The sequence below is a fragment of the Dermacentor variabilis genome, chromosome 1, assembly GCF_050947875.1.
Source record: "Dermacentor variabilis isolate Ectoservices chromosome 1, ASM5094787v1, whole genome shotgun sequence".
Classification (NCBI taxonomy): Eukaryota; Metazoa; Arthropoda; class Arachnida; order Ixodida; family Ixodidae; genus Dermacentor; species Dermacentor variabilis.
In genome coordinates this window covers 8,894,382-8,919,368 of record NC_134568.1, presented here as the reverse complement: position 1 = coordinate 8,919,368, position 24,987 = coordinate 8,894,382, and the positions used below count along the sequence as shown (strand labels likewise).

Below are 24,987 nucleotides of genomic sequence, written 5' to 3'. Positions count from 1 at the left end.
TGAAATTTTGACTACCTGGAGTTCTTTAACGTGCAGCTAATTCTTAGTACACGGGTGTTTTCGCATTTCGCTCCCACCTAGGATTCGATCCCGCGACCTCGTGCTCAGCAGCCGAACACCATAGCCACTGAGCAACCACGGCGGGTTGCCGACAGAAAGTCAATCACTGTCACAACTGTCCCTCTCGGTTTGATGTATCTGAGAACGACCGGGCACCCGGTCTGGTGTCTTCACTACCAGGGCCGAACTGCCATCTTTTTGTACACCCTGATGAAGATCGGTCCACCGATCGAAACTGTTGAAATTAAATACTTCTTCTGTTTACCTTGTAGCACCGTTCAAGTTCTTTACGTTTGAAAGGTAGACTGAAGAATTCCTCTTTACCTACTATATATATATATATATATATATATATATATATATATATATATATATATATATATATATATATATATATATATATATATTAATGAGATCTTAGATAAGAAAGGCAGGGAGTAAAATGTAGTGGGGGTAGTCACGTGCTTCCAACCTTTCTAACTTATCCCAAAGCTATATATATCGTATCACCCAGCCTTACAGATATCAACTTTCAGAGGTGACAAAAACTGACTGGACAAGCAAGATTTGGAGAGATAGAATGAAGTCTGGACCAACATTACATTCCGCCCGAGGCCGAAGCCTCAAAGATTTTCTTTTGTAATATATGTACATCGCTGACTGGCAGCCTCCGCTAAAGATATGTTCGCTGTCGCAATTAATAGGCATTTGTTTTTAGGACCCGCGCTAGCATACGAGTTGCTTCTTGAGTATACAGGCCATCGGCCAGCTTACATGAACGATAACTCGTCAGTTTCTGCCACGAACGGAAGCGGTTACGTAAGGCTTTGTGACTTCTTATCGTTAATTTTAGACATCGTCCAAAAGCCGGACACACAGCCGAGGATAATGATTACGCCGCTTGAGGCTGACTTGTAGTGGAGTCGCACGTCGTATACCGCTCGCATCCCCCGCAGGCGTGCGGTCATACGAAAAACTGCAGATGTCGCATACTGGTGCACAGATTTCGGTTTACACTGCATGTACGGGTCCAGTGTAAACCAGCATTTGTGCCCCATTGTGAAACATGCACACTTTTTCGCGCGATCGCACGCGTGCGGCTCGAGCGTAAATTGGGCCTTAACCCAGGCACTCGAGGCGTCTTTAGCACAGCACATGGGCTTCGGCTACCGTCGTTGAGATACTAAACTCGACGATGTTCCCACGGCGCGCCACAGCTGCGACTGCGCCCGTCTCTGTGAACTGCATAGCTTTGCGAAGGTTCCACGTTATTAGCATCTCGCTAAAATAGTTTGCTCCACTCTTCGACATTCGGCAGCCCTAAGAACAGGGATCCAAAATCCGCGTTCATAAAAATAGTTCTTGCGCTGTAACTACTCGCATAGGAGAAGATGCTAGCCAATGGTCAAGTGGTGCGTGTTGTTTTACAGCGAAGCTTTCTTTGCCTCTTTTCTCGACTTTATGGGCGCTGCTGCTGCGGTCTTTCTCGCACACGTCGATGGGTTTCTTTAATCACCACCAGATGGAGCTGGCGGGGCGACCGACTGGTTACTCTTCGAAACAAGATAAGGATGCCTCAGAACACGCACTTATAAAGCGAGATATTAGCAGGAAGAAGAAGCATGTGCTTCCTGCGGTAATGCTGGGGAAACGATGGAGCTTGGTTTATTAGAATGCGAAGATATCTGCCCAGCGGTCGATTTAGGCACCACTGGTCTCCTTGAAGTCACTGGGTTCAGCGAGAGCAGGGGGAAAGTAAACATGTCCGCAGTTGACATTAATAAGATGCGATTGCAAGATTGGTGGAAGAAAAGTGGGGAGACTACAAACAACGGAGGCGTACAATAACAAAGTTCACAATAGGGGTTCAGAAACTTTGGTTATGGGAATTCATCGTGAATCTTTTTCTTTTCTTTTTTTCCTATTTAATATAGGTAGGGCATTAGGCAATACATTAACAAGAGCGCGGTGGCGCAACCCACCGCCCAGTTCCAAAGGGGACGTTGATAACAGCCATCCATCCACCCAGGCCGGTACCGCCGCGGTAGTTTTTCGTAGCTTTCGCGTATGGCACGTGCTTGCTTTCCTATGCGACAAAAATGCAGATGCTGGACTGTGGAGGTCGCTTGCTGCGGCGTGATAGTGTGAACATTACAATCATCCATAGCCTGAACAGCGCTTGGAGCTGGCTTCTGAGCAGCGTGCTGGCCACGTGTGCAGAAGGAGCACGAAAAAACGCGCCAGCGAAATGGCTCCATAATGTGCATTCAGTGTCGAGGACACCCAGGCCCGACAGAAGCGTCGCGCGGAGCAGGAGCCTGTTCGCTACGCAGCGAAACGTGTTGCAGTTTGCGAATGCATGTATAAAATGTGTACATACAATTATAAAATTAATTTATTTACGTACAGCCCCATAATTCAAGTAACGTTTAACATTTCTGCCACGTTAATCAAAACAAACAGCATACAAAGCTTAGCTTACCTCGATTCCCACAGTCCACCAAATTCTTACAGTGAAACATCCTCATGGCTACGGTAGCGTGCATTTTTTTTTCTGAGGGTGCAAAAACCATCGGCCGATCCCGGAGAGGGTGCAATAACGAGCCGACCCGCGGCGGAGGTGAAGCAGGATTCAAGAACTCCGCCAACTTGCAAAAATGAACTGAACGTCTTGAGTCCAAATAAAACCACTATGAGATATTAAGCTGATAAGAACAGATACTAAACTTTGTTGCGTTTCGCCTGCGACACGTGGTTTTGCCGGCGCGACTGCGGCGGGGCGGCAGACATTTTGGCCCGATCGTCGTCGCCGCAACACTCATCGCCAGGTGTTTCCAGGCGCGTCTGCGGCGATGCGACCGCCTAGGGATCTCGTTCCAGTCATTGTGCCCGAAACAGGCGATGCCAAAGCAGGGATCTCATTCCAGTTATTGGGCCCGAAACAGGCGATGCCAAAGCAGGGATCTCGTTCCAGTCATTGTGTCCGACCGGCAGCGCCACGACAGGGTGCTACGAGATCGTGCGCAGCGCCACGACCAGGTGCTACGAGATCGTGCGCAGCGCCACGACCAGGTGCTACGAGATCGTGCGCAGCGCCACGACCAGGTGCTACGAGATCGTGCGCAGCGCCACGACCGGGTGCTACGAGATCGTGCGCAGCGCCACGACAGGGTGCTACGAGATCGTGCGCAGCGCTACGACAGTGTGCGTCACCATTAGCCCATTGTACATTCACGTGCTCGTCTTTTGAGGGGTTCCTTCTTGCCCTCAACTGCGAGAGTATAAAAACAGCTGCCCCCGGACGCCAAAAGGAGGGCTCCGATTTCTTCAGTTGAGTGAAGTGCTCTCCCGTCTCTCTACTTCGGTCAAACCTGACCACCAACTCTTTGCGATGTTAAAATAAACAAGTTGTTTCGTTGTTACCAGTCGACTCATGCTTTGCCGGGACCTTCGGATGCTTCCAGTTGTACCCCAGGCCGCCAGGCCAACGCTACCCTTGGGGCTTGCGACCCAGGTACAACCACGGGCGTCAGCGCCGAGTTCCCAACAGATCGTACCAGCGGTGCGATCCCAAACATCTGGTGGCAGCGGTGGGATCGCCTACGACTTCAAACAACTGTCTGCCAGCGGCGAGATCGCGACAACGGAGGCCAGCAGCAAAGAGATGCAGTTGACAGTATGCTGAGCAGCTCAACGACGATCCGGGAACAGTGCAACGAGCCCTGTGTGACGACTGGTTGCCTGCAGCGGAACGACTGCGCGGAATTCCTGCCTGCGAGGTTTGGTGAGTGCGGGACTTTCTTCTTCTGAGCTTTGCCAGGCTTTTGTTAGTGTCAGAAACAGAGCTGGTAATTGTGGTTGTCGTTGCTGCCGGGTTAGTTTGCGGCAAGACAATAGTAAGCAGTAGAGAAAGCAGCATTCAGAGCAGCCATGGATTTGAAGTCGTTGCGCAAACCGAAATTGTTGGAGCTTGCAAGAGAGTTGGGTCTGGATGTCTCAGACAAACTAAGAAAACCGGAACTGATAAAGGCTATTCTTGAGTTAGAGGCTGAGGATGACGAGCTGTCGGAATGCCTTGAGACTATTGAGGAGAGGTCAAAAAGACAGGAGCGCGAACTTAAAGAGCAAAAAGAGAAACAGGAGCGCGAACTTAAAGAACAGAAAGAAAAAGAAGAGCGTGAACGTAAAGAACAGAAAGAAAAAGAAGAGCGTGAACGTAAAGAACAGAAAGAGCGAGAGCAACAAGAGCGTGACCGTCAACACGCTTTGGAAATGAAGCGTCTTGAGGTAGAAATGGAACGCGCTCGTAATGGAAGTCAGGCACACGGTGCAGGAGAACGAGTATTGTTCAAAATGACTGACCTGATGCGGCCGTTTAAGCTTGGAGAGGACATTGGTTTGTTCCTGGTTAACTTTGAGCGAACGTGCGAGAAGCAGGGGTTCTCTCGGGAAACGTGGCCACAGCGCTTGCTCACTTTGTTACCCGGCGAGGCGGCCGACGTAGTCGCTCGCTTGGATAGAGAGGAAGCAGAGGATTTCGACAAAGTAAAATCGAGTCTGCTAAAAAAGTACCGGCTGTCTGCGGAGGCGTTCCGTCGGAAGTTTCGGGAAAATGAGAAAGGCAGAAGTGAGTCATATACAGAGTTTGCGTATAGGCTTATGTCGAACATGCAGGAGTGGCTCAAAGAAGAGAAAGCGTTTGGTGACCACGATAAAGTTCTGCAGTGCTTCGGGCTAGAACAGTTTTATAGTCGGTTACCGGAGAACGTGCGATACTGGGTCTTGGATAGGCCAGACGTTTGTACGGTGGCTAAAGCCGCTGAGCTAGCCGAGGAGTTTGTGACGCGTCGAGCTCGCGGAGCTAAGGACGGTCAAAAGGGTGAATTTGGCTCCAAGTCTGAGAGGCCAAGGTTCACGCCCATGAGATTTAAGGGGGACACGCGTAGTGAGGATGCGAGTGAAAGCAATCCGACCAAACGTAAAGAGACGGCAGCCGAAGCCGAACGCAGAAAGCGGTTCGAGATGAGGCGAGCGGGCGTTTGTTATACGTGCCAGAAGCCGGGTCACTTTTCGGCGCAGTGTCCGGAAACAACACCAAAAGTTGTGTTTTTTTCAATAGGCAGCACTGACGAGAACATGAAGCTTCTCGAGCCTTACATGCGAGTCCTCCTCGTGAACGGGAAAGAGTGCCGAGTGCTTCGCGATTCCGCAGCTACGATGGATGTAGTTCACCCGTCTTACGTAGAACCCCATATGTTCACGGGCGAGTGCGCATGGATCAAGCAAGCCGTGGAAGCTCATAGCGTGTGTCTGCCGGTAGCAAAAGTGCTTATTGAAGGACCTTTCGGAGCGCTTGAGACGGAGGCCGCAGTGTCATCTATGCTGCCACCCCAGTACCCGTACCTATTTTCAAACAGGTCCGATCACCTCCTGCGCGAGAAGGGGCTTTTGTTTGGTGAAGCTAGTGTTCAGGCCATAACCAGATCGAAGGTTCGGGAGCTCGCTGCAAAGGCGGTAGTTGCGGGGCCGACGTTATCAAACAACGAAAAAGGGTCAGAGGCGCAGCAAGCTGATATTCAGAGCACGCCCGAACTGAATAAAATTGAGTCTGTAGCGTTGAAGGCGCCAGATACTGGAGAGGAAAATCCCGATTCGGGAAAGTTAGAAGAGCTATCTACTGATTTGCTCATCGCGCCTACGTCAGACGGACTTGATAGGTTGCTAAAAGTCCGCCGGTCGGCTTTGATAGCCGAGCAAAAAAAGGATGGCAGCCTGGAAAACGTGCGCTGCAATGTCAAAGAAGGTATCGCCAGGAAAACTGCGCGTTTTGTGGAAAGAGGGGGAGTCCTGTACCGGAAGTATCTAGACCGCAGAGGAGTGGAGTTCGATCAGCTGGTCGTGCCTCAATGCTATCGTCAGGATCTGTTGCGCTTGTCACACGGGGGTTCGTGGTCCGGACACCTAGGAGTTAAGAAAACTAAGGACCGTCTCTTGCAAGAGTACTATTGGCCAGGGTGTTTTCGGGACGCAGACCATTTCGTGAGGACATGTGACACTTGTCAGCGGGTGGGCAAACCAGGGGACAAATCGAGGGCGCCGTTGAAATTGGTACCTATCATTACGGAGCCTTTTAGACGGCTCGTTATTGATACTGTGGGACCTCTGCCGGTAACAGCCACGGGGTACAGACACATTTTGACTGTGATCTGCCCAGCGACAAAATTCCCTGAAGCAGTGCCGCTTAAAGAACTCAGCTCAGTTGAGATAGTTAATGCACTACTGTCCATATTTGCGCGAGTTGGTTTTCCTGCAGAAATTCAATCAGATCAGGGCACAGTGTTTACTAGCGCTTTGACGACAACTTTTCTCGAAAGGTGTGGGGTAAAGCTGTTACACAGCTCAGTGTACCACCCACAGTCGAATTCCGTTGAGAAGCTCCACTCCGTCATGAAGCGCGTGTTGAGAGCGTTGTGTTTTGAACATCGAACTGACTGGGAGCTGTGTCTGCCTGGGGTGATGTTTGCTTTAAGGACCGCGCCGCATGCGGCTACGGGGTTTTCGCCAGCTGAACTGGTGTACGGTCGCTCGCTTCGATCTCCGCTTCGCATGCTTCGAGAATCATGGGAAGGTAGGGGCGACGACCCAGTCGTGGTGGAGTACGTGCTTAAGCTCCTCGAACGCTTCAGAAGGGCACAGGAGTTGTCAGGTGAAGCAATGACAAAGGCCCAGCAGAGGGCCAAGGTTTATTATGATCGGACAGCCAGGGCCCGTCGTTTTGAGGTTGGCGATGAGGTCATGATATTGCGCACATCGCTAAACAACAAACTAGACGTGCAGTGGGAGGGCCCAGCGCGAATTGTTCAGAAACTGTCGGACGTTAACTACGTGGTAAGTCTGCCAGGAAAGCGGAAAGCACAGCAAGTTTACCACTGTAATCTGCTCAAACCTTATAGACAAAGGGAAGCAGTGGTGTGCATGATGGTAAACGTTCCTGAAGAGCTTCCAGTCGAGCTTCCGGGACTAGGCTCAGTGACGAACAGGGAAGACACCGGTCAAGTCATTAGTGACCTTATCAGTAAAGCACCGCTGTCGCCTGAGCAGAAAACCGAACTACACCAGCTATTACGAGAGTTTCAAGGTCTGTTCTCTGAGAGGCCTGGTAGGACTTCTGTACTTACTCATGATATTGAACTTACCTCCCCAGAGCCAGTACGATCCAAGGCGTATCGGGTGTCACCCCGCCAGAGCGATATTATGGAGGCTGAGGTAAAGAAAATGCTACAGCTCGGTGTTATTGAGGCAGGTGAGAGTGATTATACCTCCCCTTTGATTTTAGTTGAGGTACCGGGCAAGGAACCTCGTCCTTGCGTCGACTACCGCAGGCTTAATTCCATCACTAAGGATCAAATTTATCCGATCCCTAACATCGAGGAGCGCCTTGAGAAAGTTAGTAGCGCTCAGTTTATTTCCACCCTAGATCTTGTCAGGGGTTATTGGCAGGTTCCACTTACAGAAGAGGCTAGTAGGTATGCGGCGTTCATTTCACCAATGGGAACATTCCGTCCTAAAGTGTTGAGTTTTGGTTTGAGGAACGCGCCATACTGTTTTTCAAGTCTCATGGATAAAGTGTTGCGGGGACAGCAAGAATTCGCTTTACCGTATCTAGACGACGTAGCGATATTCTCCGCATCCTGGTCTGAGCATATGACACACTTGCGGGCAGTGCTAACCCGCCTGCGCGAAGCGGGCTTGACAGTCAAGGCTCCTAAGTGCCAGTTAGCACAGGCCGAGGTTGTCTACCTCGGTCACGTGATTGGTCAGGGTCGTCGCCGCCCCTCTGAAATAAAAGTGGCCGCTGTGCGAGACTTTCCGCAACCGCGCACAAAGACCGATATTCGGTCGTTCTTGGGTGTCGCCGGCTACTATCAGAGGTACATCCCTAGGTACTCTGATATTGCGGCTCCCCTGACGGATGCTCTAAGAAAGACAGAGCCTCAAACAGTCGTCTGGGACGAGACAAAGGAAAGAGCTTTTAGCGCCCTAAAGAGTGCCCTAACAAGCCAGCCTGTGCTACGATCGCCAGACTATACAAAAGGGTTCATTGTTCAGTGCGATGCTAGTGAGCGAGGCATGGGCGTTGTACTGTGCCAACGGGAAAATGGAGAAGTAGAACACCCCGTCCTGTATGCTAGTCGTAAGCTGACCAGTCGTGAGCAGGCGTATAGCGCCACCGAGAAAGAGTGTGCGTGTCTCGTGTGGGCCGTTCAGAAATTGTCATGCTATCTAGCCGGCTCGAGGTTTATCATTGAGACGGATCACTGCCCTCTCCAATGGCTGCAGACCATCTCTCCCAAAAATGGCCGCCTCCTGCGCTGGAGCCTCGCTTTACAACAATATTCCTTTGAGGTGCGTTACAAAAAGGGGAGTCTCAACGGTAACGCCGATGGCTTAAGTCGAAGCCCCTAACGTAGGAATCAGCCTCAAAATTGTTTGTTACTGATGTTTTTCTTCCTGAGGCAGGATTTTTTTTTAACATATTGCTTTTGTTTAGTGTTTCAAAGTGATGATATGCTTTCTAGTGCAATTTTTCAATTTGTGGACGCGTTCTGAGTGATGCTAGACTACTGTAAGGAACTAGGCAGTGGTATAAAAAGGGGAAAGAGCCTGGCAGGGCTTAGTGAGGGTTGTGCCGTGCTTGCGGACTGAGCGGTTGAGTTTCAGCGTAGTTCTAACGCTTGCCGGGAACGAGAACAAAAATGTGAACTCTCCCGAAGTCACTTTGCAGTGTCCCGTGCGAACCTGAACGAGAGAACGAGGCCTTCTCTGTGCGCTGCGCTCAAGAAACGTCGAGGGACGCCCGACTTCGGTTATGAGCATCATCGAGCGACATCCCTCCGGACAGCGGATGCAGTCCCCTGTCCATCGGGATCTCCTTCCCCCGGCGGGGCGGTCTGTTGCGTTTCGCCTGCGACACGTGGTTTTGCCGGCGCGACTGCGGCGGGGCGGCAGACATTTTGGCCCGATCGTCGTCGCCGCAACACTCATCGCCAGGTGTTTCCAGGCGCGTCTGCGGCGATGCGACCGCCTAGGGATCTCGTTCCAGTCATTGTGCCCGAAACAGGCGATGCCAAAGCAGGGATCTCATTCCAGTTATTGGGCCCGAAACAGGCGATGCCAAAGCAGGGATCTCGTTCCAGTCATTGTGTCCGACCGGCAGCGCCACGACAGGGTGCTACGAGATCGTGCGCAGCGCCACGACCAGGTGCTACGAGATCGTGCGCAGCGCCACGACCAGGTGCTACGAGATCGTGCGCAGCGCCACGACCAGGTGCTACGAGATCGTGCGCAGCGCCACGACCGGGTGCTACGAGATCGTGCGCAGCGCCACGACAGGGTGCTACGAGATCGTGCGCAGCGCTACGACAGTGTGCGTCACCATTAGCCCATTGTACATTCACGTGCTCGTCTTTTGAGGGGTTCCTTCTTGCCCTCAACTGCGAGAGTATAAAAACAGCTGCCCCCGGACGCCAAAAGGAGGGCTCCGATTTCTTCAGTTGAGTGAAGTGCTCTCCCGTCTCTCTACTTCGGTCAAACCTGACCACCAACTCTTTGCGATGTTAAAATAAACAAGTTGTTTCGTTGTTACCAGTCGACTCATGCTTTGCCGGGACCTTCGGATGCTTCCAGTTGTACCCCAGGCCGCCAGGCCAACGCTACCCTTGGGGCTTGCGACCCAGGTACAACCACGGGCGTCAGCGCCGAGTTCCCATCCGATCGCTCCAGTGTCGCGATCCAAACAACTTGGACCCGCATCAGCCATCTGTACGTTCGCACCGCCCTCTCTTCGTCGTCGTTCCAAGCGCTTGCGTATCTACTTCCCTGTCCTTCCGCTGTCCTGTGGTGGCGGTCCCTTCGAAACGTCCCGTGTGTCTAGTTTCCTCCGGCTCCTTGGGGCTGCGGTGACGTTGTGCACGCGAATGTAGAGAAAAATCACGGCAAACGAGATTGTACACTTGTTCAAAATTCTATGTCGCCTCTGTGTCGTGTGCTAAACAGCTTCGATGGCCATTGACCTTGACAGAGTGGAATGGATTACGATTTATTATGCTGTGACTATTTTTTGGCTTTGGAGATTTTGCTGCCGCCCGTGAACAACTTAGTTGGTGCGGGCGCGCAGCAGCAGCAGTAGGTGTCAACCAACACACCCACCGCTGCGGAGTCTTCTTCTCACTCATCGACGCATCTGCTCTCGCCTTTGGCCACTTGCTCACGCAACAAAATTAATGGTGTGCGGTACCGCGCATTGTTCGCAGACCACCTCGCGTATCCGCGTGGTGGCCGCATCACGCTCAGCTATTTGGAGCACGCGCTCTTGAATGCTATCCAACGCTTCGTGAACATATTCTGACACTCCAGCAACTGTTTTATTGCGCTATCAACGCGGAGCTTCTATTCTCGTCGTTTCGTCATGACGCTTGCATCTCTATATGCAGTGAGACTGGTCCTACGACTTTATGACAATCTGGTACCGTTGGCTGTCAACCGCAACCATCACAGTGGAACCTGTAATTAATTTGTAACCAAAGCGTATGCAAGGACGAAAGTTACACATATAAATTATATCCATTAATGAGCACCTTCCCCCTTTTCTTTGCGGAGTTTCGAAGTTAATACGTGCCCACAAACTCGTGCACCACTTTATTCTGCCGAGACGGCGAAGGGTAGAAAGCCTTAAAAAAATTAAATTATGGGGTTTTACGTGCCAAAAACACTTTCTGATTATGAGGCACGCCGTAGTGGAGGACTCCGGAAATTTCGAACCCATGGGGTTCTTTAACGTGCACCTAAATCTAAGTACACGGGTGTTTTCGCATTTCGCCCCCACCGATATGCGGCCGCCGTGGCCGGGATTCGATCCCGCGACCTCGTGCTCAGCAGCCCAACACCATAGCCACTGAGCAACCACGGCGGGTGGTAGAAACCCTACTCACAATAGTCAGAATCATTTACACTTGGTATTGAACAGCTTGTGCTCGCGCAAAATATATTTGCAGCGCCTAACAAAAGCATGAACTGACAAAGCTACGCACACTGAGTGGTACAACAATGTACAACGCGTGTTGCGTTTTTAGCACGATATACGACAGCACACAGCCTACGCAATGTACAGCTTCATAAACTCGGTGACGATGGCACAAGGAGGAAGAAAGAACCTGAACGAACACCGAGAATAGCACCAGTGCATAAGCTTATACCCATGCCTGAGCTCCACACCCCGTGAACAAAGAAAAAAATCTCGCAGAAACTCTTCTGGGAGTTGTCTAATTATGTGTAAGCGTTGTGCCACTTGCTCATCTCCACGAAGCCTGGTATCATTATCAATGTTATGAAACTTCATCCGGCCAGTACAAACGACAGCGCTGCGGCGACACGAACTGGTGTGGATAGCGGCGCAAGGAGCATTGATGACGCAAGCAGACTACTGCAGGTGGCGGTGCCAGGCGTGCTGATAGCGTTCCGATCATTACAGGCCGTTATCGCTCTTTAGCTTCTTATCCATCCGCGTCCAACCATTATGAACCGTGAGCAAAGCTACTCAGGTTGTGGCTTCGTAGCCACCGCCGCGCGGACCGTACTGGCTTGAAAGCGATCTGCAATGCCGAAGAAGAGTGCGAACAACTGTTAGCTTCGCGCGATGTGTTCTTGCCGCTTAACGTTGAAGAGAGGCGCTCGGGCCCGTATCATGAAAGCGATCTACGAAAGTGTCCGACTGCGGCGTGTGCTGAGAGCTCCGTGAGCGCTCTGTTCTCGCTGCTTCGTTGGCGTCGAAGCGAGAGTCAGCAGGAAGGTGAATTCGCCCGTTGCTGCGGGCGCTATCTTGAAAGCGGTCGCTCTACCGGGCTGACGCACGGACGGCTTTCTCGTTGGGTAAGCATAAAAATGCTCACGCATTTAAATAGCTGCTTTCGTACACCGTTTGCATCTTCAGTACCCTTAAAATCAATCCCTAACATAAAAGAAAACAGAAACATAGTTCTTTACTGACACGGGTAGCCCCAAAACTTAGCCAAAACCTGTGAAATCTCTTGCTAAGGCCTGTCCGCGGCAAGTCGAAGGCCAACTGTCATGTCTGTCAAAGCGGCGAGTGCGCCGACACGCGTAAAAGAAGAAAAACAGAGTAAAGGGCGCGAAATATACCACGTGACTGCGCTGAACCAATGTGGAGGCACAAATCTTCTCTCCTGCCTCCTATCATTCTCCTCGCCGAAGCAGCGGCGACAAGATGAAAGTATGTCGCACCCTTTAGTTTTATTCAGGGGTCTTACGCATCCCGGCCGGCACCGCCGCGGTAGCGTTTCGTAGTTTGTGTCTAGGGCCCGTGCTGCGCTTGCCTTCCTATGCGACGAAAATGCAGGTGCTGGGCTGTGGAGGTCATGTGCTGGGCTGTGATAGTGTAAACATTACAATCGTCCATAGCCTGAAGAGAGCACTAGGAGCTGGCGTCTCAATAGCGGGCTGGTCACGTGTGCAGAAAGAGCTCGTAAACGCGCCCGCAAAATGGCTCCAAAGCACACGTTCAATGTCGAGGACACTCAAGCCCGAAAGAAGCATCGCGCGGAGCAGGGGCGTCTTCGGTACGCAGCGAAACGTAGTGCAGATCGCAAATATATGTAGTTCGTTTCCGACAGTGCATGGAATCCGCCGATCTTTTAGTTCTCGCAATATTTTTTTGGCTTTGGAAGTTTTGCTGCCGCCCGTCTGAAGTTAGCTGACGCGGGCGAGCAGCAGCACCAGCGGGCGGCCGCAAAGACACCCACCGCTTCGGGATGTTTCTCGTCTCGTGTATCTAGTTTCCTCCGGCTGCTCGGGGTGGCAGTGACATCGTCCACGCGAATGTAGACAAAAATCACAGTAAGCGAGTTCGTGCCTTTGTTCGAAATTCTGTGCCGCCTCTGTGTCGTGTGCTAAACAGCTTCTCTGGTCATTGCCCTTTCCAGAATGGTATGGTTTGCGACTTTTATGCCCAGACTTTTTTGGGGGGATGGGAAATTTTGCTGCCGCCCGTGAGCAACTTAATTGGTGTGGGCGCGCAGCAACAGCAGTGGTTGTCAACAAACACACCCACCGCTGCGGAGTCTTCTTGCTCTTCGACGCATCTGTCCTCGCCTTTGGCCACTTGCTCACGCAGAAAAAAATTGATGGTGTGCGGCACCGCCAATTGTTCGCAGACATCGCGCGGGCTGCGTGGTGGCCGCATCTCGCTCAGCTATTTGGAGCAAGCGCTCTGCTACGCTGTCGAACAATTCGTGAACAGATTCTGACACTCGCGCAACAGTTTGAGAGAGGCGATCAAGTCATTTTTATATGTGCTGCGGAGATGGGAGCGCCATACGTATAAGGAAACAAATGCTTGTCTGGCTTTAGGCAAATATCGAAATGTCAACGAATTAGACCAGTGACTATGACGAGACAGATGTGGGGCTGCCGCCACAACGACAGTCATAAATTCCTGCGATGAACGTTAAATGCAGTCACTTTAGCGCGGATACGTACGGCACCCTGCATTCTAAACCTGCTCTGGACCTTTCCCGGCAGAGTATTTTGAGCTCCGGCAAAGCTATCACACGCGATAGCGAAAGCAGAGGGCAAGAAGAAGAGCCACCAACGGCTCTCGAGGGCTTTCATTAGCTTTCGTTTTTATTTATTTTTATTTCATTTCTGCTTACTTTGTACTGAGTATGCATGCGTCTTCGAAGTTTGACATTATTCGCTATTTCTTTTTCTTATGATTGGAATTATATCGACACTTGAGGTGCATTTCAGCCGTCGCCGTGAGGTTCCGTATAAAGTCCCAGTGCGATAAAAACATCGCCGCGCGCAGTACGCTGCATGTGCGTGTGATAGTTTTCGAGGGTGAGCCGGCGAGCGGGGTTCAGTCTCGGGTGCGCGAGCGAGGAACGCGGGCCAGAAGCGTGCCCTCTCCTGTCACCCGCGAGGCAGGCGTGTCCGGCCGGCGAGCAAGCACGTACGCAGGATTTTTTTTTTTTTTCGGAGGGGGGAGGGGCCAACCCAAGGTAACATTTCAGGGCAAATAAGGCAAGGGGGGGAGGGGGGTACGTTTACTAGTGTAAATGTGAATGCTGCCCACCGTTCGCCATAAAAACGCGCAATCCCGCAAAAGAGAAATAAAAGAAGGTGTCTCTCACAGGTATACTCTTTCCTTGACAAACAAGCAACCACATCAAATGGACTAGCGCAGGAAAGAAGCGCAGGAAGAACACTACCGAGAACAAGTCCAAGCAGGTCCTAGAAAAACGGCTCATGCAAACGCCAACTGCATGTCACTGCTATAACCAAATATGGTATACCCAAGATTGGCTACCCACACAACGTTAATCCTTGCCGTCCGGAAACTCTGAAGTGAGAAAGAAATAGAAGATAGGACAGACGAAAAGACGAGATAGAAAGATAGATTAAAGAGGAGGACAAGAAAAGGCGACTGCCGGTTTCCTCCAGGTGTTCAGCCTGGGGCTGCCGTCTATATGAAGCAGAGGCGGAAGAGGTGTGGTGCTTCCGCCCGGTGGCCTGAAAGGTTAAAACAGCCGAAATCAGCTCAACCCCAGGATCCTCTTTCCCCAGACACGGATAAGCTGCGCACGGCTACACGCGGGAAGGTCCAACCCTCATGTGCTCGGGCACATGGTGTCGCAACACACTAAACGCCTGCTGACGGAAGCGACACTTAGGACGTGAGGGAATGCGAAAGCATTGTAGTCGCTTTGGAGAAATGTTTTCGCTTAAGTATGCATCCGTATGTCGTCCATGTACGTTGTAAACTTGCAAGGCATTACCTTTTGTTGTTCCCTTGCTTTGTCTTCGGCGGCGTGCTTCCGTGAGCGACCACGTTCCACAGATGCCACTGAGGTAGATGCTTCGGAGTGCATCGCAGTAGACGCAGCACCGATGAAATCCGAAGAGCGTGCGAAACATGGGAGGCAGTGACGTGATGTACGCAATCACGCACGCACTAGACAACTTTAGTCAACTATAACCGCAGAGATGATGCCCTTTGTGTTTGCTACGTGAAATATCCGGCACAAAAGAAAAAAATAAGCCACCGTGGCGTCGGGGAAGCGTACTCGTCTCGTGCCCGTGAGGCTCGGGTTCGAATCCCAGCCAGACAGAAATGTACAAAATCTTTGTAATTCTATTAAACGACTTTGCTCGGATTGACGTGAAATCTGTCAGGCTGCGAGCATTTGACGTATTTTTACTTTTCGCGCCGTCGGCCATTTTTGGCACCATCCTTCGATCGCGCCGGCGACAACAATGCCAGATTGTCGCATGATGGGGCGTATAATGCTGTCGCATTAAAACGAGTCAACACTAGCCCCACTTTTGCATCAGCCTCCACGCACTTCCTCGCAGACCAATATACAATGCTGTACAAAACTGCCAATTTATTTCGTGGCAGCTTGCGACACGCCTATCTTTTAACTGCTGCGAGGCTCAGAACCGATGATTACGCCTTAAGCGCCCACCTGCATGGATCACTCAACCAAATAAAACAAAAGCGTGGACGCCAATTAAAAGTTAGTTTTTTGTGAAACTTCTAAAGGCGATTATTATGTACCGGGTGCCTACTACTGCAAATCATGTTCTGCCCCCCCCCCCCCTCCCCAAACAGTAAAGGAAACTCGGTGCCGTTCGCCTCTGAAGGATGGCCAGCGAAAAGCTGTGTAAATGGGCCCCTTAATGCCGAACTGCACCTCCCCCGCGGGTCGCGACCCATCACTGCACTATCTCCGGGATCGGCCCACGTATAGGCAGCGCTTAACGCCTGCTTCACCTCTACCGCGGGCCATCCCGGTATTGCACTATATCCGGGATCGGCCCACGTATGTAAAATGGTCTGTACACGCGCAGACGCGATCCGAGAGATCATTTTCCATATACAGCTTTGCTGTAAAAAAACTATAGCCGGGAATTACCAGCCTGTAATAAAAAAAAAGAATACACCATCTGGTAGTTCTTCAATGCACCATCTGAGCTTCCATAAGACGATCCCGCGAAGGAGCGCATACCACTGTTTATAAAACAGCGCCTTAGCACAAAAACTGGAACGCAGTCCGCATTAAAAATTGACGGGGAAAATCCGTAAGCTAAGGCACCGTTATAGCCTGCAGATCACAAACAGCAGTTCCGCACAAACCCATCACCTCAACAAAGTTGAATGGTATAACGCTCGATATCACATTCAAAGTTGCCAGTTTTCATAAACCCCTACCCAAACATTATGCCGATTATGCGCTTGCATCCAGCACTATGTCATAGGGCGGACTTTTATTGCGAAAGCAATACTGCTCGAGGTTTCCGCTCTTGGCCGTCGTCCCGGAGAATCCACCATTGACCTTTAGCGTGACCTATGTGTGACATCATGCCAGCTGTGGAAAAGAGGCCCCCCCAACTCGGCTCGTCGCCGTCGTACCAGCGAATCCTCCACGGTATGTCGGATGATGTGTATAAGGTGAAGCTGTAACGATGTGCTGCAGCTAAGAAGCCGCGGCGTGTGGAAGAAACGGATTAAGTGCGGGAACAACGTTTAGCTAAACGGCGTGCATATTATGCAGCCAGGCGAATGCGTTCAACATCTCTTGATCTGGGTGTATGAACAGTGTCGTGCATGCTCTCAATGCTGACGCGACTTTGGCGACACCTGATCGTTCGACAGCAAGCCTTATGGATGCTTTAAATGGCGACGAGACTGCATCTACACGTTCGATGAGCAGTATGGAACTCTACAACCTGAACAGAAAATTGCTTTCGCAATCCACTAGGCTTAGCCAAGGTACGCCTCTGCCAATTTTTTCTTCCCAGATCTGATGAAGGTCTCTAGCATGGAAATAAAGACAGGGCATTATACGTAGTGTGGGAATTATTTATTCGCGCAGAGCAGGCGATAAATTCGTCGAAACTAAAATAAATTAAAATAAAATATTTACAGCATGTCCTAAACATCGGTCTTGACAAAGTCATGCGAATCGCGTTTCCGCGTAGCCGTGGCTACCCTGCGCAGAGACTGTCGGAGGAATCCCGTCGGGCGTTTCTTCTCAGGGCCCTTGAGTGGAGCCTGTGATCGCTCTTCATGATCCTGAGAAGAAAAGGACAATTAGTACGGCATTAATCAGGAAACAGCACGCCTTAGAAGTCGTAACAAAATTAAAGAACGATTATTTAAAGCGACCGAACCAGCGACAGCGCGGCTTGCCTATGATGCTGGAGGCTACGAACGCGCCAAAGGCATGATTACTGGGGCCATTAGCACCATTGCGTTGTTTGGCAGGGCGTTAAGGCGAAAGCCTTTCTAGGCTCATGGTGAAGCTTATGTCAACACGCGATATGAAGCCAGATTAAAGAATGAAAAATGATGAATGATTGGTAAAGGCTAATGATAGCTAGTAATGACTCATAATTACTACTAATTACTTGTAATGACTCCGATATGAACACTGTCTAATCTCGGCTTGTAATGACCAGAATTGATTAGAAATGACTAGAAACGCTTAGTAGTGAGCAGTAATGAGTAAAAGAAAGGTAAGAAACAAAGCGGAAGAGTTGAATGATAATAGGAGGAAGAGTCGGCTTTCGCTGTTCACCTCTTACGAGAGATGTTAAGAGACCCTGTAATTTTTTTCACCTGCAACCCTATGATCGTGGGCACTCATCACTCGCGATCAATTTAGTTGACGAGTGACCACCGAATCACTTCGAAGACGGGAAAGGAGGTCTCGTTGGCGTGTTAAATACCTGCAGTGTAGGTGTGATGTCGCTGCTCACGCCGCAAAATATTTGTGTGCCTCTGTGACTGCAGATACTGGTACATGAGACACCGAATGTTCCTACTCTAATATGCATGGCAGAAACCCAACGCACAAAGAAAGAAGCTGTTCATTTTATAGCTTAAAAAAAGAAAGATCGAAAGGGAGCAGAGCGAGCACGGAGACAGAAAAAAGCCTGAAACTACAAAACGCCTTCACGAATTCTACCCAGCCGTCTACAACGTAGAAGACAGTACAATAAGCCATCTATAATACAGGGCGTTTCAGTGAACGCTTTTAAAAAGTTTTAGAGGTTCCCTGTGGCAGATAGCTCAATTTTAGTGTTTGAGCCGGTCTGCTAAAAGCGACGGACACGACTTGCACAAAAATTGAAATGCAAAATTATAATTAAAAAGAACTCACTAATTAAAAATTGTGGGGTTTTACGTGCCAAAAACACTTTCTGATAATGAGGCACGCCGCAGTGGAGGACTCCGGAAATTTCTACCACCTGGGGTTCTTTAACGTGCCCCTAAATCCCAATACCACAGGTGTTTTTACATTTCGCCCCCATCGAAATGCGGCCGCCGTGGCCGGGATTCGATCCCGCGACCTCCTGCTCAGCAGCCCAACACCATAGCCACTGAGCAGCCAGGGCGGGTAATTCACTAATTAACTTAGCTAATTATGTTATGACCCATATTGCACTTTAAAAATTCTAGCAGTCGACTTCGCAAGGCGGACCCATTTGGAGCGAATTCTGAGGACGACACCAGTCTCGAGATATAAATTCCCGAACTTTACGGAGAAATGCATTGGCGTTCCAGTTACTTGTGTGCTTCAGTGCATGAAACGACGTTTCTTTAACAAATTAACTGGAACGCCAATGCATTTATCCGCAAAGTTCGGGAATTTATATCTCGAAACTGGTGTCATCTTCAAAATTCGCTCCATGTGGATCCGCCTTGCGAACTCCACGGCTAGAATTTGTAAACTGCAATAGGGGCCATAATGTACCTAGTTGGAAACTTAGTGAATTTTCATTAATTAGTCGATTTTGGGACTCAATTTCCTGTGCAAGTATTGTCCGCCGCTTCGAGTAAACCAGCTCATTAACTAGAAATGAGATATTTGCCATAGGCAACTTTTAAAGATTCTTTAGTGTTTGCTGAAAACACCCTGTACACAAGAGATTACACTAAGCCGTCCATAATATACAAGTAATCGCATTAGAATAACAACTTCGCATACTAAATGCAAATGAATGCATGTTGCACATCAAAATTGGCAAGGCACCTTCGCAATGCTTATATGACACCTTGCATTACATAGAATGAAGCAGCCAATGAAGCAGCAACATCCTTAAGTTTCACTGGCAGGTACACTATACATGCGCTGGTTCAGGGTTTTGTTGCCAGGGGTGGTGTGCTTTGTTATTGCACCCACCATGTCTTCATCACGCATATGAATCATAAACGCAAGATTGACGTCCCCTACAAATAGGAGAAGTCCCCAACCTCTGATTAGCGGCAACTTCCGCATCCTACTGGAATTACCTTAGGCAGAATTGCGCAACTCTTGTCATTACATTCCAGCGCGTCAAAAGCAGATGGAGTTAGACTTCTACATCTGGAGTGCCTTAAATCGACGACACTACTGCGGTGGGTAATCAGAGAAATCCATTAATGCCGTGCCCTTTATACCCTCAAGGTACGGTTGTACATTGCAGAGGGGAGGGGCAAAGTTTTAGGCGCAACTGCACGGTTCGAAAGTATTAATTCTTGCAGAGCTCGGGAGGTTTAGAGGCAGAATGGTTTTATTGTCTGATCTTACTTATACGAGAAGGAAAGGCAGTTGACGTCTCATCCGGTTGCAGTGCCACAAACAGTTCGGCGCTTAGAAGGTGTATAGAATTGTCCGCTGTGAAGTGAAATGTAATTGAAGTACCAATGAGGCTATTCAACTCAGAAATGACGGTTCTGTAAATACGCAATGCGTATGAAAAGGAGGCTGTCAACAGAGAGGCAAGTGCCCGACATTAGATGCCATAAGCAGAACTGCACGATCAGCTTTTTATTTATCCGCACTTTTGGGTAGAAAAGAAACCCATGCGTACCTCTGCGACATTCGCCTAACGCGGGCTGCGACCGTTAGCCACGTGCACGCACAAACACCCTCAAAGGGACACCATTTTCAGACAGGCGCATTTGCACATAGCGGCACAGGAAACCAGAGTAAAATGCGCGTAGCAAGTGGAACGCTCGTTCTTTACCAATTAATTCCTGTAGGTTCACAAGGTCACTCGGAACAGTTCAACCAGCAATACCCAACACTGACGGAATCGCCTGCCAGTGCAAATGAGAGCTACGAAACACTGCAATTTCGACAATGTACATGAAGCTATAAAGCACACGAGTGCGCGTTTTCGGTGTTCTCGTGGATACTTTACACCACATAAAGCAACGGGGTACGATAAATTACGAGAGACAGAATCTATAGCAAGTCCGACATGTTAACCAGAGGGATTTCTGGTTGGCTACGTGGCACGGTAGGAAAGGGTAGCAGGGACAGAAATAGGGAAAAAATATGCGAGATCGACAGCGCTCAACCGTACCACCGAACAAAGGCTGGAGGAGTTGGCGACACCAGCGAGGAAGGAGGCGAACTCGCCACTGCTGTCGTCTTTCGAAGGGTCCTTGCGTTTCTGATGAAAAACCTTCCCCAGGAGTCGCTGCCAGCCTTGCTTTTTCTTGAAACGTGTTCCCGAAACAACATGACCCCGGTGCGGTGAACCAGAGTCCCACTGCTCGGAAAGTGTGAAGCGCTCGTTCGGCTCGCATTTGTGCTGGTGCGGGGGCTGCGACGAGTTCTGAAAAGAAAAAGTTGCCGTTACCTGAAGACACGAAATATTCGGAGGAATCGCACAGGAAATTAAAAAGTAGAGGGGCTCGCCGTGTCACTAAATGACACAGCTAACTTAACTATGGCTCTGTAGTGCACGTTGCAGCGTCATAGCATCATTGTGAGCACATTTCGTTAACCTTGTAAGTCCTAGAAAAGTGAGTAGAAGTAATAGTAAAGAATGACTTGTCATCTGGAATAGGTATGAAAGAGCACGGGGTAAGACCGACTCGCCGTGTGTGCGCATGGGCATTTTTGTAACTAGCATGTGTATACTATCCGAAATATAATGAAAGGAGCGGCACTAACTAAAGCAAGGTAAGGACCAATAAACGCTGGTATTCTGGAACATATTAGGAAGCGTTTACAGCATCGGTCACGACGATGTGAGAGAGATTCAAAATTTTAGAGCGCAGCTCTTAGGCGCCCGTTCCTGCGGCGAGCGTCGGCGTTGTACCTCCTGACCGAGCGAACGAGCACAGCGCGAGATGGAAGACGGAATATGAAAAGAGCGCGAGGAGGAAAGCGCAGCAGGAGGGTGCAGCGGAAGTATGAAACGGAAAGGATGGCGAACGCATGAGAAGAAAATCTGTAGTGGAGCGCATGGCGGGCTATGCGGCGACGATGACTACAAGATGGCGCCAGAGCAGCACGCGTCTGCATGGATCCGTACACAGGAATGCAGAGGCGAGCATGGAGGTGGATAAGGCACGCAATGCTAAGAGGAAATTAAAGGAAGATATAGACTGCACTGCACAACCCGCGAACAGCCTCGAACAAAAAGTCGAAGCAGTAGAACAAACAATGACAAGTCTAGCGAAAAGCTTAGAAGAAACATTCAACACAATACAGTGTGTAATGCAAGCAACACTCAAAGCCTCTCCCCCCCCCCCCCATGACTTGCTTAAAACCGAAATCAGCAAGCCATCCACCTGAGGCAGCAACATAGAGACTCCGCAATCCTCGCTCCTACCACTGAACATGGCTACGAGTCACGCAGAAAGACTTCACGACGGGCACAGTATCCCCACAGATGCGCCCGACGCCAGGGCCATGGTATTCCGCAGGGGAATGGCGGAACAAGGCCGGATATTACTGGTGCAACTGCAGGTAGTTTGCCAAAAAGAGGGAAGCGCTGCAGTTCGCAATGGCAGACCTCGACCCCAAGGTAAATGTTATCGCGCTACAGGAAACAGAATCCGCAATCGAAATAATGCGATATTCCTACTTTAATGAGCTCTCGACAAACAAGAAACCGACTGCCAGAACAGCCATTTCTGTGCATCGAAACATCACCGCAATGCAAATCGACTTGCAAATCGAAAATCTGCACTACACCTTTGTGCAGCTAATGCCCAAAAACAGGAAGCATAAATGGCTCTGTATACTAAACATAAACAGCCCGCCAAAGTGCAATACTATCACCTTCCCCACAATCGTGAGAAAAGTGAGGAAAGAGGCGGCACAAGCCCAGCCCGTCGTCTTGGGAGACTAATGCAAGCCATACCATGTGGGGCTACCCGCGAAATACTAAGAAGGGAATGTCGATAGCAAATGGGGCTAACAACCGCGACTTGACCCTGCTCACAGGTCCCACGCAGCCGACACGTATTGAGAACAGCGTGCCACAAAACAGCATTCCCGATCTGACCTTCGTCCGGCAAGTGGAGGGAGCGACGTGTTCAATACAGGCCTCAATTTGGACAGTGATCATTATGTCCTGAACATTAGAATATCTGCAGTGGGGTATAATAAAAAGAAGAAAGTGCTCGTCAAACTTACCAAGTGGGACCAATTTAGATTCAAGCACAACCGTCAGGCAGCAAGGAAGAAGAAAGACCTAAACGAGTGGACGGCGCAGCTGCTCCAGGATGCGCAAGAAGCCACGATCGAGGCGCCCACCGAGGAAGATGGCCCGACTCAAAGCTGATCAGCCTCTGGGAAAAGCAGCAGACTATGCAGAATGGATGAAGCACCAAACGCAACCGCACACTTAAACTAGCACTGGCCCAGGCTGAGGCGGAAGTACTGGAGTATTCGCGCGAGTTAAATTAGACTCAATAGATGCAGCTGTGCAACTGGCTGAAAGGCGAGCTCGGCTCGAAGAACCCTTGGTTCTTGTTTAGACATTTGCTCGATCCAGATAGCAGCAGAGGGGCAACGGCAAAAAGGTCAATCGGCTCCTTCGGGCGCATCCGGCCTCAGAGCAAGAGATCATACAGGAGCTCAACAGCCGCTATTTTAATGCAGAAAGAAATGAGCTGGCGTACGCAGAGTACACCGGCGAAATGAATGACAACATAGATGCCGACATAACCGAGGCGAGAGCTGGTCTCGCCGGTTTAAAAACCACCTCGGAGGCGGAGCCGGACGGCATGACAAATAAAATCCTGCGCAACCTCGATGAGCGGACAATTAGGAGCGTAACCGGCCTCTTCAATCGAGTGTGGCGCACCGGGGAACTGCCATAGCCATGGAAGGCGGCTGCCGTAGTCTTTATTCCAAAACCTAGAAAAATGCTGCAACTGGAGAATCTCGATCCGCCCTGTCTCACGTCATGTCTGGGCCAAGCACTGGAGCACGTGGTTTTAACACGCCTCGCCGAGCACCTAGAGGAACACCAATTATTCCCACCCACCCTCTTTGGTTTTCGGCCAGCTGTGTCCACGCAAGACATGTGGATGCTCAAAAGGGACGTCGTGGATGCCAGAATGCCGGGGGTACTGCGCGCGATCCTAGGGCTCGATGTGCACAAAGCGTTGGATAACGTCAGACACGAGGCCATACTCAGAAACCTATCGGACATGAATGTTGGGGCACGGGCGCATAAATACATTGTAGTTTTAAAGCTAAACTTTTTTAAAGTGAAGCTGCGTTTGTGCCGGCTGATGCCTTGCCGAGAATACAGAAACTTCGAACACTGCAAGTATATATGGATGTTGGCATGTGCAAATGGGCGTGGGAGCATTCTTGGAAAATCCCGCAGAATGTACGCGACACCGGGAAAACAGGTGCCCGAATGCACAAGAACAAGACGCAAGAAGTGAAGTCGGCAACAAAAGCACCGTAGTGCAGAGAAAAGGAAAGGTTAAGCGAACGAAATGAGCCCACAACGCGCATTGAGTAACGAACGGTGAACTGCATAGAAGTAATCGTATTTCAGTAAACATACAATATCTGTTCGCAAATTGATCGATTCGAACAGACTCGCGAATCCTGCATATTTTTCATAATTTCTATAAACAACTTTTTTTCGACCAGGGAGCCTCATTGAGCGTATTTGCAATGTCGAGGGAAGAGCGACATCGATGGGAAATGAAAAAGAAAAGTTTAGGCGCGAGAGGTACTGCTTAATTCAGACACCAAAAGCCGCGATAATTGCGTAGTGAAGGAGTCGACTTAAGTTAGCGGCCTGCAGGTGCATACCGTGGTGGGCTCTTAGTTCGGATACATTTGATGCAAAGACTCGCCTCATTGGTGGCTGTCCCACGAGAAGTCGCTGGTAGTGGTTTCCTCTGCAAGTACAGCAACGGTGGGGGCGTGGCAAGGCCAACCCCCGAGAGCTCCAGGTGACAGTGCAAGGAGTCGGACGACAGAGACCGACTGCGGAGTGAATACTTGGCTTCTACTTCGCCCCAGGGCACAGCCTCCTTGGTTACCCAGTAGGGCTGTTCGCGCTGTGAAGGTGCAGGAACATTAAAGCGGCCACTCTGCTTGCGACTTAGAGCTACGAGAACAAGCCGACATCGTAGTTGCCACGTATCATCTTAGATACGGAGGGTGTTTTCATAAGATACGTATGAAATTACAAAAAGAAAATAAAACCTATTTTTTCCGATATATAAAACTTCTATCAGTTTTCTTATATTTCACAATTTATACTCGTACACCCATAGTTCCTGTACATTTCTAGCGCCCCAACCATTACAGAAATGAGGTTCAACAACAGGCAGCAAGTACTTTCTAAATGTTTAGTTTTAGCAGTACTGAAAACGATCACGAAAACTTGGGAAAAAGTCCTTCAGTTCTCGCGATACAATCGATCGCTGGAGTTTAGTTCTTTGGTATAGTTTGGCAGAGGGTTGTTTACCTCTTTCAGAACCTCTATCCCCTCGTCTTACAAGATGGGTGGAGCTACAGAAAGGAATCACCGACATATCAGTCGGTTTTGTAGGCAAATAATAAAAGCTAACTGAAGCAAGAGCTC

General features: G+C 49.9%; 1 protein-coding gene and 1 non-coding gene across 4 annotated transcripts in view; both read right to left on the bottom strand.

Annotated features, from left to right (window-relative positions):
* LOC142575261 (uncharacterized) overlaps window positions 1–24,987 on the bottom strand; it is a 118,839-nt gene that overhangs the window by 64,724 nt on the left and 29,128 nt on the right. The window contains exons 3-5 of one of the 3 annotated variants that reach the window (XM_075684482.1): window positions 24,251–24,457; window positions 20,494–20,748; window positions 16,986–17,212 (exon numbers count right to left, since the gene is read on the bottom strand). The exons of the other annotated variants lie outside the window; for them this stretch is intronic. Coding sequence (XP_075540597.1) covers window positions 17,072–17,212; window positions 20,494–20,748; window positions 24,251–24,457 — 603 coding nt within the window. The 3' untranslated portion in view covers window positions 16,986–17,071. Of the gene's footprint in view, window positions 1–16,985; window positions 17,213–20,493; window positions 20,749–24,250; window positions 24,458–24,987 lie in introns of those variants that run through there. 3 annotated transcript variants of the gene reach the window in all.
* LOC142567787 (U2 spliceosomal RNA) lies at window positions 2,627–2,816 on the bottom strand. The gene has a single exon (XR_012825237.1). It is a non-coding gene; the product is annotated as a U2 spliceosomal RNA (small nuclear RNA).